Source organism: Saccostrea cucullata, unplaced genomic scaffold (assembly GCF_032062105.1).
Source record: "Saccostrea cucullata isolate Sc308-1 unplaced genomic scaffold, CSIRO_AGI_Scuc_v1 ctg21150, whole genome shotgun sequence".
Classification (NCBI taxonomy): domain Eukaryota; kingdom Metazoa; phylum Mollusca; class Bivalvia; order Ostreida; family Ostreidae; genus Saccostrea; species Saccostrea cuccullata.
Window position 1 is genome coordinate 5,291 of NW_026929027.1, and position 14,579 is coordinate 19,869.

General features: G+C 34.8%; 1 protein-coding gene and 1 long non-coding RNA gene across 2 annotated transcripts; one reads left to right on the forward strand and one right to left on the reverse strand.

The window, feature by feature from the left end:
• Window positions 1-1,356: 1,356 nt before the first annotated feature.
• On the reverse strand, window positions 1,357-3,195 carry LOC134279613 (uncharacterized). The gene is made up of 4 exons (XR_009994681.1): window positions 3,074-3,195; window positions 2,611-2,716; window positions 1,899-1,949; window positions 1,357-1,535 (listed from the first exon to the last, which is right to left on the reverse strand). It is a non-coding gene; the product is annotated as an uncharacterized LOC134279613 (long non-coding RNA).
• A 922-nt stretch (window positions 3,196-4,117) lies between these two features.
• LOC134279612 (uncharacterized) lies at window positions 4,118-13,939 on the forward strand. Its single transcript, XM_062762033.1, has 7 exons — window positions 4,118-4,733; window positions 6,394-6,531; window positions 6,679-7,579; window positions 7,850-9,752; window positions 9,995-12,526; window positions 12,626-13,288; window positions 13,835-13,939. Exons 1-7 carry the CDS (start codon window positions 4,118-4,120, stop codon window positions 13,937-13,939), a joined length of 6,858 nt encoding a protein of 2,285 aa, XP_062618017.1.
• The last annotated feature ends 640 nt before the right edge of the window (window positions 13,940-14,579 follow it).

Below are 14,579 nucleotides of genomic sequence, written 5' to 3' on the forward strand. Positions count from 1 at the left end.
AATCTCAACGTCCATTAAACAAATATACAAAATAAGAGCAAAATAATTATTTCTAATCACAGAAATAATTATTCAACACTTTTGGATAAAACCTTTTGTACGAAGGATTAAAGAACTTCATCACTTCCCTTTAATCAGAAGATTCTAGCATCTTTTTTCCCCAAAACAACAGGACAAGAACTTTCGATAGAAACAAAAACTAAGTTTGTAGCGTAGTCAAAAGGTTTAAATTCTTGGTATCTAATGTCACAAGGAATACAAATGTGAAAAATGAAAGCCTTAGTTTCAATGGTTCAAAATTTATTGTCAAAGTTTTTTTTTTAAAGTGGGCCAAGCTCTAAATATCAAAAGGTCAAATATTTTCATACTCAATTAAAGGGGATTCGAATTCAACTGTGGGACGTGGAGACTGGTTCTTCAGAAAAGACCGTATAAACCGAGGTCCTATGTCGCGGTAGGTGCTGGCACGAAAATGATCCATCCCTCCCTAATGTAGATTTTCCGCAACTTCCATGGAATTCCAAAGCATATTCCATGAAATTCCATGGAATTTTTGTTCCGCGGAATTCTTTAGAATTCTGCGGAGTATTGGGACGGAACTTTTTTCGGAATTATTTGGAATTTTGAATCTAGCCTGGAAAAGAGCGGAACAATGCCAGAATGGAAATTTGCGGAGGAAATCCATGGAATTCCAGGATGTTTGTAAATCTAAGGAATTCCATGGAAATCCACGGAATTCCAGGATTCCAAATTTCAAATACATGTACAAAGAAAACTGAAATAATTAGTGCCAAATAAATACAAAAAAAAAATGATAACATCACTATGTTTCATAGATCAAATCTATATTTTCAAAATAAAAAATTTTTTTACAATGTTTTTTGAGACAACTATTGCATATGGTATAACTCTCAGATGTACAATATAAGCACACTTTCATAAAATTTTAAAAGGTTATTTACAGAGAAAATATGATTACCGGAGAATCAATCACCTTGGTTAAATTAATGATAATCATATGCATGTTATGATAAACATGAATTTAGTAAACTCCAGTCTGCATTTTCTAAAAAAAGTAAGGTTTAATATATGAAATTGGCTATGGAATTGGAATAGTCATTTAGATCTCAACAAAGTATACATTTAAAATGAACTGCCAGTTGCTTATCATGATTATGTACTGGTACAAAGTTATTGACTAGAGTGACAAACGTATGTATTGCATGCAAAAAAATTTGTACTACACAACTATATGGTACATTGTACAATGATCCCATAAAATCAACAGATGATATTTCCCCCCAACGTACGTGCCAAAGATCCCAATTAATGAAGATCTATCCAAAACTTCTTATATGTTTGCAAGAGAATCATGCACTTCCTCACTGATATTCTATGAAATTAGAAAATGGTTATGTTAGAAGGTTGACAGTTAATTGGTGTCACGAACGGATTCACTTTCAGTACGAAGGCTCAGAAAGTTCGATGTTGATAATTCCAACAGACACTTCAAACTTTCGATACTTACACGGCTTCTGAAACAAAAAGATGACCATTTAGATGCATCAATATCGATATCCATAAAAATATATGACAAACAATAAACAAAAGCTATACAAAACAATTGATTTTTTTTTTTTACTTGACAAATCAGTTTACTATGGAATATGAATTAATTCACTATCTTGCAATTTTTTGTTCAAATTAGGATTAATTCTGATGAATGTATAACTGTGAAAAATTTATAGATGACAGAAAACATCACTTAGGCCTTAAAATGGTTCAGGTAAACTAAAACAAAAAGGTTTGAGCTCAAGTTCAATGCCTGACTAACACTGAAAAAGATAATTTCAATTCATGTGATTTTATTGATTTAAAAAATAATTCAGAAATCTTACCTTTATGTTTTTCTATTCATACACTTCTTGTCCTTATGAGCACCTGGATTCCTGTAAAATGCATGTATACTTCATATTAGATGATTGCTATTTGATCTAAAGTAATTAAGCATGTCTGTGCAGTTTTCATGATTACATTACCTGTCAGAATGCATTGTTATTAATTATTTGAATAAGGAATTTAGGCGTGTTAAGAATATAAACCTTTAAATGTTGTTTCCTTGGCAAAGTTGCAATAATTTTTTTAATAGCGAGTGCAGCGAGTGACGTGTAGCGAGCTCAATATACTATAATGTGTATTAACAAAGGAAATTTGGGTTGAAATCTTCACGTCCTTCCAAGAAATTTTTATCTCTCAGTGTGAAAGAATTGCAAACTCCCAATAATCTTTTGCAGTGAAGAGTCAACAGGACTTTTTATTTGACATCATACTTTCATCACTTAAACGGCTCAGGTTTTTCGGATTTTGTATGAAACTTCCGAAAATTCAGAATCTCTATCCCAATGCCTGGGAAGTGGGAATTGACTTGTTATTCTGTTCAACTGAGGATAGGCTGTGCAAGTAAAATCTGTAGTAAGGATTTTGAAAGTAAATAACTGTGCTCGCCCTTAACGGTCACACCGTAGAACACATTATTATGCTAATAGACATGGATTAATAAAATCACAGTTAGATAACTTGCTTTGAGCGATAATTTGAGCTCGTTCTCACCATATTCATAAGCCTAGAGACTGACTGGCTAAGCATTTACATCCACCAAGTTATCAAACGCCAGCGCTGAGGGGATCATCTCAGGCACATTTTTATTCAGCAACAGCTATAAAATAATTAAAATAAGAGCTGAAAATGATCATGAACATGACTTAAAATACATATTATTAATCACATTGTACATCATACTCTGTAAATGTTATCTTGACTTGAACAAAGGAACGTATAGGTAAAATTCTTTACATAAGTTCGATCCCAAACGAGGACATTCGGGTTAAAATCCATGATCTTAATGAGATATTTAGAGTTTTTAAATAATTATTACAAAATTGAAATAGTGCACTAACGATTTCACCGTCAGGCGGTTTATTTGTGACTGTGTGGTGCCCAGACTAAAATGAACAGGTAGCAGAAGCGTTCTTCATTCAAGGACACATAAAATACTGTACAATATTGTACCTACTGGGTCTTAAAATGTCTTCATCTTCTTCCATCTAAAGCTAATCAAGATTCCCATGTTCTAGACACTCTCTTTCCAACTTTCCTTCTGTGCAACATCAACATGGCATTCGATCTTTTTGAATTCGGCTTGTTGTTTAAATTAATTGTTCATCGAGCCCGATTTCGATCACGATGTTATGGTACTATTGGTCGACAGTTAAAAAAATTCTAAGTAATTTTCCACAGTTTTCCAGATCAGAAAATGGCTAAGTTTCCCATTTTATCATTTTTTCCAAAGAATTCCACTGCTTTCCAAAGCAAATAATGTCTAAGTCCATTTATTTTTTCAAATTCCAAAATATTCCAAAAACTTCCAGACACACTTTCGACTTTGGTATGGAAATGAATGGAATTCCATGGAATTCCAAAACTTTTCCAAACCCTTTGGAAAATCTACATTAGGGCTGGACAATAGCCCTGAATACTGAGTACAGGACAAAATTTGCAACTCTCCATTGCGAATAGTGGCGTCTCCATATGAGTGAAAAATTCTCGAGAGGAACAAACAAAAAATACAATCAATAATACTCAATTGAAGTCTTGTCACAGTAAATACATATTGATGTATGAATGCCTTAGCTTTTACCATTCAAAAGTTATAGTAGCTATGGTAAAAGTTTTTGGTAAAAATTGGTTAAACGCAAAGGCTAATGTTACATGGTCAAATTTGATGGAACCAAAAGAATGGTCTTGTCACAAGAAATACACCGTGGAATATGAAATCCATAGCCCCACCCACTTAAATGTTTGGGCAAGGCTAACGTGTTGCCGATAAAGAGATAAACAGGTCAATTAGAGAAAAATGTAGTCCATGTTTGAATTTGAGTACCATCTCCTTTCAATGTCACCAATTTTAATAAGGAGAATTAACGATCTCCTAATTTTGTAACGTCTTGCTATCAAACTCGAAAAAACAACATCCATGAAAACCTTTGCTAATATATCAAATTGATAAATTAAGTAATTTTCATTTCAGAGTGTTAATTAAACAACAAGAACCCAAGGAATGGCCTCTAGACCAGACCCTGGCGGCCGATCTAGGTTTGCCAAGCTCGGAATGGCAATAGTCGAAGAATTGACCGAGGCCTGTAGAGATGTCTTAGAGATGGACGTACCTCCTGGTCTTGTCTACAGCAAAGTGAAAGCATCATCGATTTATAAAAACATACGCCCCGAGCAAGAACTTAGTCTTATAGGCGCCAAAACAGATGGATATAAAGAATTCGATATAACATTGTTATATACGCTGATAAGAAACATATGTACAAAAATTCCCCGGCCAACAAAAGGTTGGGGTGGGAACACAATGCCTTCAGTAAGAGAAATATCTGTTGGCGACGACATTGAGAGGATAAGGATGATAAGAAACACTATGTTTGGACACATAAGCTCGGCTTCTACATCACAGACAGATTTTGATGACACGTGGTCAGTCATAGCTGATATCTGCTTAAGATTGCAAAGGTACACTAACAAAGACTACATGTCTGGACTGAGCAATATTCAATGTCAGGCACTAGAAGAAGAAAGTAGGAAAGCCGTCATAGCAAAACTCGAAAACGATTATAAGAATCATAGAGATCTTATGGAAAAGATATCTTGTTTGGAATTACGTTTGCAAGGTATGTCTTCAACATCTTGATCCGGGAAGAGAAAGTCATCAATTTGGTGTTAATGTGTTCAACAGAGAAACAATGGGGAAAGATAAAAATTCGAATTTAAGAAGTGCAAAAAAAGACGAGGATAATGATATATTTTAATTATACGACTTATTAGGATGGGGTTAATTGCTTAAAAAAATGTTAATTTAGAATTGCATATTTAAGAAGATGAGGAAATAGGCGGACGAAGCGCCTATAGTGCGACAAATAAGAGGAATGAAATGGATATAAAAAGTTAAAAATCAAATCTCAATATCAAAATTTTATTTGATATCTCATTAATTTTAAAGTATTTAAAGTAAAATCTCTACAATTAAAAAAAAAAGAAATAAAAAGAAAATTGCCATTCACACACTGAAAAGAACAAAAAAGATCATTTTATCATACTTAATTTTTTTTTTGTAAATACGAGTAGGTCTTTTGCTTAATTTTTTGAAAGATAATCCTAAAGGTTTTCAATAAAAAGTTTATTTTTGGTGTTCAAAATTATGGAGACATGACCCACTATACTTTGAATGTACTCTTTTTTGGCACAACATCCGCATCTTTCTGAGAAAGTCCATAAAGTCAAGGGTCATATCACAAACATGATTTAAATGAACGAAATTATCATGAGCGATGCGTATAGTGGTAAGCACATTAGTCTCAAAGAAGTATGCTACCTCGAATTTTTATTGCCAGAGGTAAAAAAATCCCACGAATACCGACTGATATTTTATAAAAGATTTTTTTCTCTCAGAAAAGGTTTTCTTCTCATAATTTCATAAATTTCAATAATGAGAAGTTGATTTAGATACTCAGTTCAAAAATTGAATATGATTTCTCAATATTCTGCCTGCTTTGAATCCCCATCTTCTTTCCCAGTTATTTCATTGAATATTTTGAGTAGTTCCTGGCCTTAAAAAGTGAGAAAAACAATTCTTTGGTCCTTGGTCAAATCGGAAAATAATAAAAATCATTTTACTTTTAAAACCCCTTTTCCACATCTGATGGGCATTTAAAAGGCAAATTATTTGATTGTTAATAATGATCTTCATGCCTTTGCTAAAATTTATATTATATCCCCTACCAGGCTAGGCTATTTGGTCATTCATAATTATTAAATCATATTTAAGATCCTTTCTTAAGCAAGTAAACTCATGCAGGAATTAGACTTTTGATGAAATTTGTTGAACAAGGAAAGTATAGTCTAAACTTTTAATTTTTAATCTTACCTAATTTTGTTTAATCCTAACCTTTTAGACAATTTTAATGAAAATAATCAAAGCGTCATAAACGTTAAAATATATTGAATATCTTCCAGAAATACTCGTGATAATCAGGGTGCCTTAAAACCAATGTGCGTTTTTTAATTGCTAGTTTTATTATTTTCTGCAAAATTGATTGATTTAAAGATAATAAAACAAGTCTTTTTCCTTATCCAGAAATATATGCGAATTTTGCTGTTTTCTTTTCCTTGTAAATATCTATTTGCTGCAAAGATTTTTTCATTAACTTTGTAATGATGAAGAATGTGCTCTCAGTCTCTATACTAGGGGTTACAGATTTTTTAGGATATCATGGACAACCGTCATCTGATATTTACAGTTTTCATTCATATAAAGCATTGAATCTGTTACAGGGAAATCAATGCAAGACATGATTCTCGAGGACTGGCAGGAAGAGAACTTTGCTTTTATTCCTACAAAAGCAAGTAGAACCGTCGAGGAAAAGCTTAAAAGTCAGAACTTAGTCACAGTTGTCGGAAATTCTGGATCTGGTAAATCTGCGATTATTCAACATATTGCACTCAAGTATAAAGATTGGGGAATTAATGTATGTCCAGTTGATGAAGTTAGCGAAATTAAAGAGAAATATTCGTATTCGACAAAAAATGATACCCTTTTTGTACTCAATGATCCTTTAGGTAAAGAATCTTTCGATGATATCCTGTATACTTCATGGAAAATGCATCAGAAAACAGTAGAGATTTGCTTGAAGAAAGTGAAACTACTTGTGTCCTGTAGAAGATGCGTTTTTAATGATAAGAGAGTAAAGGGTAGTTTATTCGAGGAATCCACAATAGTAGAAATTGACAACAAAGAAAATCGACTGACAGATGAAGAGAAAAGAGCAATCCTCAATCAATACACACAGGATCTAGACCTTTCTGAAGAAATTGTTTCTGAAATAATCAAAACAAAAGCATATTTCCCGTTGCTGTGTACGCTTTTTACTAAATCAAATTACAAGGAAAGTGGAACTGACTTCTTCAAATATCCGTACAAGTTCATTAGACGAGAAATTGAAATTTGGAAGAATATGGACAAGAAGAAATTCTGCGCTCTTATTTTAGTTGTTGCTTTTAAAAACAATCTGGAAATAGATACAATCGTAAGAAATGAATTTTCTATGAAGAAATATAGAGACGTTTTAGGAATGTGTGAGTTACAAGAAAACACACATATTTCGGTATTTGACAGTACTTTACATGAACTAAAAGGATCCTATGTCAAACGTGTCGGTTATGGTTTCCAATTTCTTCACGACTTTATTATGGAGATAACGACTCTAGTATTTGGTGTTAATTGTCCACTGGAGATAATACAGTACGCAGACAGTGGTTTTCTGAGACGTCGAGTGAAGATAGAAGACGATACAGAAGAGAAAGATCGCGATCCCTTCACTGTTTACCTGCGTGAAGGGTACATTGGTGATCTTGTAGACAGGTTTATCATCGACATGCAAACAGAAAACTTAGTGGATGTTGTTATCAACCCATGTCTACGGAATAAAAATGTGATAAAAAAATTTAAAGAAAAGGTCCAGTCTGTAAATTTGTCATATATTCTTCCTAGAAATAAGTTGAAAATAGATATGTCATCCTTTGTAAAAGGTAGTTGCGATTTTAATTTCACAAGACTAGCATTTCTTGACTGGGGAGATGACATGTGTCCTTTGAACACATTCATACTTTTTTGTCATGAGGAAATATCTCAGTTTTTTTTAAGGACTATAAAAGAAATTCCGATGTATGACCACTCTATATTTTTTGCTATTTGTGCCAATGGGGATATAAACTTATTGAATTATCTCAGCCAGGAATACAAAGAAAAAGCTATAAAGGGTATTTGGGGTATATTTTCACCGATCCATATTGCTTCTGCCTTCCAAAACTTTTTCATTATTCCATACTTACTAAGACTTGGTGCTGATGTCAACATGCTTACCAATGATAATATGTTGACACCCTTATTATTAGCAGCAGGAAATGATGAGGAGCATAGACAGGAGGCAGGAAAGGAGAAAGATGGGGACGAAACACGTAATGAAACAGTTCTATGCTTAATAAAAAACGGTGCTGAGATTAATCTATGTGCTAACGATGGATACAGTCCTCTCCATATAGCTTGTCAAAACGGCCATGCAAGCACGGTACAACTGTTACTGAATAATGGCGCCAACGTCAATCTATGTGATAATGATAAACACAGTCCTCTTCATATTGCTTGTCAAACTGGAATAGAGAGCATAGTAAATTATTTACTGAAGAGAGAAGCCAATGTGAATTTATCTGACAAAAATGGATACAGTCCTCTCCATATAGCTTCTCAAAAGGGATATGAGAGCACAGTCCAATTATTACTCAACAATGGCGCCCATGTGAATTTAAACATTAAAGGCTATAACAATCCCCTATTTGTCGCTTGTCAAAATGGGCATGCCAACATTGCCCAGTTGTTACTGAACAATGGAGCAAACGTAAATTTATGTTCTCACGGAGGATACACCCCACTTTACATATCTTGTGAAAAGGGACATGACAACATTTTACAAGTGTTACTAAACAGCGGTGCCAACGTCAATTTGCGTGTTTACAATAAATTCAGACCTTTAGATAAAAGAAATGGATACAGTCCTCTCCACATAGCTTCTGAAAAAGGACTTGAAAGTACAGTACAACTGTTATTGAATAAGGAAGCAGACGTCAATTTATGTGATAGTAATGGGAACAGTCCTCTCCATGTGGCGAGTCAGAAGGGATATGCCTACATAGCCGAATCTTTACTGAACTATGGTTCTGATATTAATTTATGCTATGAATTTGGTAACAGTCCTCTGTATTTAGCTTGCTCAAATGGACATGACAATGTAGTCCACTTATTGATAAACAAAGGTGCCAACATCAATTCGTGTGCTAACCTCGACCCTTTCATTCAAAATAATGGATACAGACCTCTCCACATAGCTACAAAAAAGGGACATAACAGCACAGTTCGCTTGTTATTGAGCAAGGGCGCCGACGTCAATTTATGTGATAACGACGGGTATAGTCCTCTCTGCATAGCTTGTCAAAATAAACATGAAAGCATCGTCCATTTATTATTGACCAATGCTGCCAATGTAAATTTATGTGCTAAAAATGGATTTAGTCCTCTCTATATAGGTTGTCAAAAGGAACAAGAAAAAATAGTCCAAATGTTACTTGATAATGGTGCTAACATCAATTCTTGTGCTGAGAATAATTTCAGTCCTTTCCACATAGCTTGTCAAAAGGGGAATGATAGCATAGTACAACTGCTACTGAAATATGGCGCTGATGCCAATTTATACATCAGAGGAAATAATTTAAGTCCTCTCTATATTGCATGTGAAAATGGCCATGACACCACAGTTCAATTATTACTGAACGAAAAAGTCAACATCAATTATTGTGCTTACAATGGTTATAGCGCCCTTTACATAGCTAGTCAAAAAGGGCATGACAGAACGGTCCAGCTGCTATTAAACAACGGCGCTGATGTCAATTTATCTGCTAATAATGGATACAACCCTCTGGATATAGCTTGTCAAGAAGGAAAAGAAAGTACAGCTCAGTTGTTACTGAAGAGTGGCACCAAGGTCAAAATGTATGCAAACAAAGAAAACGGTCTTCCTTATACCGCTTGTAAAGAAGGGTTAAATAATTTGATAGATTTGTTATTGGAGAATGGAGCTATTGTAAACTTGTGCATGAAAAGCCTTTCAAGTCCTCTCTATATAGCTTGTCAAAATAAATATGATAGCACTGTACAACTGTTATTAAACAAAGGTGCCAACATCAATTTATGTGATAATGATGGATTCAGTCCTCTTTGGATAGCTTGTTATAATGGACATTTTAGTACTGTTAAACTCTTATTGAACAACGGTGCTGACATCAATTTATGTAACAAGAATGGAGCCAGTCCTCTGTACTATAGCTAGTCAAGAATAGATATGATAGCACGGTACAACTGTTACTTAACAACGGTGCCGACATAAATTTATGTAACAGGAATGAAGAGAGTCCGCTCTATATAGCCTGTTATAAGGGAAATGATAGCACGGTACAACTCTTACTGAAAAGCGGTGCCAACATAAATTTATGTAACAAGAATAAAGTAAGTCCTCTTTATATTGCTTGTCAAAAAGGACATGATAGCACGGTACAACTGTTACTGAACAACGGTGCCGACATCAATTTAAGTAACAGGAATGGAACCAGTCCTTTTCATATAGCTTGTCAAAATAAACACGATAGCATGGTACAACTGTTACTTAACAACGCTGCCGACATCAATTTATGTGAACAGAATGGATTAAGTCCACTTTCTATGGCTTGTTTTGAAGGACATGATAGTACGGTACAAATGTTACTTAACAATGGGGCCGACATCAATTTATGTAACAAGAATAAAGTAAGTCCTCTTTATATAGCTTGTGAAAAAGGACATGATAGCACGGTACAACTGTTACTAAACAAAGGTGCCGACATCAATTCATGTGAACAGCATGGATTTAGTCCTCTCTTCATGGCTTGTTTTGAAGGACATGATAGTACGGTACAATTGCTACTTAACAACGCTCCAGACATCAATTTATGTAACAAGATTGGTGCAAGTCCTCTTTATATGGCATGTCAAAATGGCCGTGATAGCACTGCACAACTGTTATTAAACAATGGTGCCGAAGTCAATTTATGTAACAAGAATAAAGTAAGTCCTCTTTATATTGCTTGTCAAAAAGGACATGATAGCACGGTACAACTATTACTGAACAACAGTGCCGACATCAATTTATGTAACAAGAATAAAGTAAGTCCTCTTTATATATCTTGTCAAAATGGACATGATAGCACGGTAAAACTGTTACTGAACAATGGTGCCGACATCAATTTATGTAACAAGAATGGAGCCAGTCCTCTTTATATAGCTTGTCAAAATGGACATGATAGCACGGTACAACTGTTACTGAACAACGGTGCCGACACCAATTTATGTGAACAGCATGGATTTAATCCTCTTTCCATGGCTTGTTTTAAAGGACATGATAGCACGGTACAACTGTTACTGAACAATGGGGCAGACATCAATTTATGTAACAAGAATGGTGCAAGTCCTCTTTATATAGCTTGTCAAATTGGACATGGTAGTACGGTGCAACTGCTACTGAACAACGGTGCCGACATCAATTTATGTAACAAGAATGGAGCTTGTCCTCTTTATATAGCTTGTCAAAATAGACATGATAGCACGGTACAACTGTTACTGATCAACGGTGCAGACATCAATTTACGTAACAGGAATGAAGAGAGTCCACTCTTTATAGCTTGTTATAAGGGAAATGATAGCACAGTACAACTCTTACTGAAAAGCGGTGCCGACATCAATTCATGTAACAAGAATGGAGCTTGTCCTCTTTATATAGCTTGCCTAAATGGACATGACAGCGAGGTACAACTGTTACTTAACAACGGTGCATACATCAATTTATGTAAAAAGAATGGAACCAGTCCTCTTCATATAGCTTGTCAAAATAAATACGATAGCATTGTACAAGTGTTACTTAACAACGGTGCCGACATCAATTTATGTGAACAGAATGGATTTAGTCCTCTTTCTGTGGTTTGTTCTGAAGGACTTTATAGTACAGTACAACTTTTACTTAACAATGGGGCCGACATCAATTTATGTAACAAGGTTGGAGCCAGTCCTCTTTATATGGCTTGTCAAAATAGACATGATAGCACGGTACAACTGTTATTAAATAACGGTGCAGACATCAATTTATGTAAAAAGGATAAAGTAAGTCCTCTTTATTTAGCTTGTCAAAAAGGACATTATAGCACGGTGCAACTGTTATTGAACAACGGTGCCGACATCCATTTATGTAACAAGAATAAAGTAAGTCCTCTTTATATTGCTTGTCAAAAAGGACATGATAGCACTGTACAACTGTTACTAACCAACGGTGCCGACATTAATTTATGTGAAAAGCATGGATTTAGTCCTCTTTCAATGGCTTGTTTTGAAGGACATGATAGCACGGTACAAATGTTACTGAACAACGGTCCTGACATCAATTTATGTAACAAGAATGGTGCGAGTCCTCTTCACATAGCTTGTCGAAATGGACATGGTAGTACAGTAAAATTGCTACTGAACAACGGTGCCAACATCAATTTATGTAACAAGAATGGAGCTTGTCCTCTTTATATAGCTTGTCAAAATAGACATGATAGCATGGTACAACTGTTACTTAACAATGGTGCCAACATAAATTTATGTAACAGGAATGAAGAGAGTCCGCTCTATATAGCCTGTTATAATGGAAATGATAGCACGGTACAACTGTTACTGAACAACGGTGCCGACATCAATTTATGTAACAAGAATGGAGCTTGTCCTCTTTATATAGCTTGTCAAAATGGACATGATAGCACTGTACAACTGTTACTAAACAACGGTGCATACATCAATTTATGTAATAAGAATGGAACCAATCCTTTTCAAATAGCTTGTCAAAATAAACACGATAGCATGGTACAACTGTTACTGAACAACGGCGCCGACATCAATTTATGTGAACAGAATGGATTAAGTCCTCTTTCTATAGCATGTTTTGAAGGACATGAAAATACAGTACAACTGTTGCTGAACAACGGTGCTGACATCAATTTATGTAACAAGAATGGAACCAGTCCTCTTCATGTAGCTTGTCAAAATAAACACGATAGCATGGTACAACTGTTACTAAATAACGGTGCCGACATCAATTTATGTAAACAGATTGATATCACTCCTCTTTCTATAGCTTGCCAAAATGGACATGATAGCACGGTACAACTGTTACTGAATAACGGTGCCAATATCAATTTATTTAAACAGAATGGATACAGTCCTCTTCATATAGCTTGTCAAAATGAACATGATAGCACCGTACAACTGTTACTGAACAACGGTGCCGACATCAATTTATGTGATTATGATGGAGACAGTCCTCTTTATATAGCTTGTCAAAATGGACATGAAAACATAGTACAAATGCTACTAGAGAACGGTGCTGACATCAATTTATGTGATAATGATGGAGACAGTCCTCTTTATGTAGCTTGTGAAAATGGACATGATAAAACGGTACAACTATTACTGAACAACGGGGCCGCCATCAATTTATGTAACAAGATTGGAGCCAGTCCTCTTTCTATAGCTTGTCACAATGGACATGATAGCACGGTACAACTGTTACTGAACAACGGTGATGACATCAATTTATGTGATAATGATGGAAACAGTTCTCTTTGGACAGCTTGTGAAAACTCACATTGTAGTACAATCGAACTTCTATTAAATTCAGATGCTGATGTCAATTTATGCAATAAAGGGAACCGCAGTCCGCTGTTCCTAGCATGTTTCAATGGAAATGAGGGCATGGTTAATTTTTTATTGAAGAACGGGGCAAATATCAATTTATCTGACAACGAGGGAATCAGTCCACTCTACATAGCCTGCAAAAACGGACATGAAAGCACGGTCCAATTGTTATTAAAAAATGGTGCTTGTGTTAATTTATGCAATAAAAAAAATAAGAGTCCATTGTGCATAACACACTCATATGGTCATGATAGTATCGCTGAACTTTTACTTAAATACGGTGCTGAGTTTTCATTCTGAAGATGGATGCAGTGGTTTCTTAATACCAAGTGCGTTGACATCTGAGATATGGAGCAAAAGTTAAATCGGGTTTTTACTGTAGTTTGCACACAAGAGTGATGCTTTCAGGGAGAATTTACAGCAAAAAGGTTCACAGGAGATGAAGAGAAGACTTGCTGTAACCTTCAGTCCGATATTCAGATATATCGACGTCATATTATCAATTACAAATAGATACTTTCATTCAAATTTCAACTCACCATACCCAAATAAACCTAAAATAGAAGATATCACAAAATCTGCCACTTTTGTTTCATATTGTATGTTTGGTAAAATTGTATTGTCGTTATTAACAAAGAATGGGTGGACTTAACTGGCCAGAAAAAAGCCGTAAATTTAAGTTTCACAAAATGTTTATTTTTTTCCATTATATAAATTCCCGATATCTTAACCGTGCATTCAGGGTACGAATAAAAACGCTTTTTTTAGAGGTAAACTAAATAAATATCGAAGGCATGGTGCCTGAAGATTTCTTGAATATCAATAGATAATCAGGGTCACGCGTTTTTCATCGTCTGAATACATCGTCAGCACATGTTTGTCGGCTGTTCTTAAGAAAACTATAGTTGTATATTGAACAAAATAATGTTATATTAAAGGGAGAAGAGCCGACAAATGTGTGCTCACACTTAATTTAACAAAAAACATGTTCGAAAGAAACTTCTTCTTCTTTCCATTGTTATGTCTTCGATTGACCTGTTTGATATTACAATTCATCACGTGATGTCCACCTGCGAGTGTCTTCGTGAAAAACTGTTACATTGTATTCTTCAACCTGACCTCGATCTAAATATGTCTTTGAGTGTGTTTTGTT

Coding starts and splice junctions, on each gene's coding strand:
- LOC134279612 (XM_062762033.1), top strand. CDS start 4,118: ATGGCCTCTAGACCAGACCCTGGCGGCCGATCTAGGTTTGCCAAGCTC. Junction 9,753..9,994: donor TATTGGAGAATGGAGCTATT/GTAAACTTGTGC, acceptor TCTGTACTATAG/CTAGTCAAGAATAGATATGA. Junction 12,527..12,625: donor TACTAAACAACGGTGCATAC/ATCAATTTATGT, acceptor AACGGCGCCGAC/ATCAATTTATGTGAACAGAA.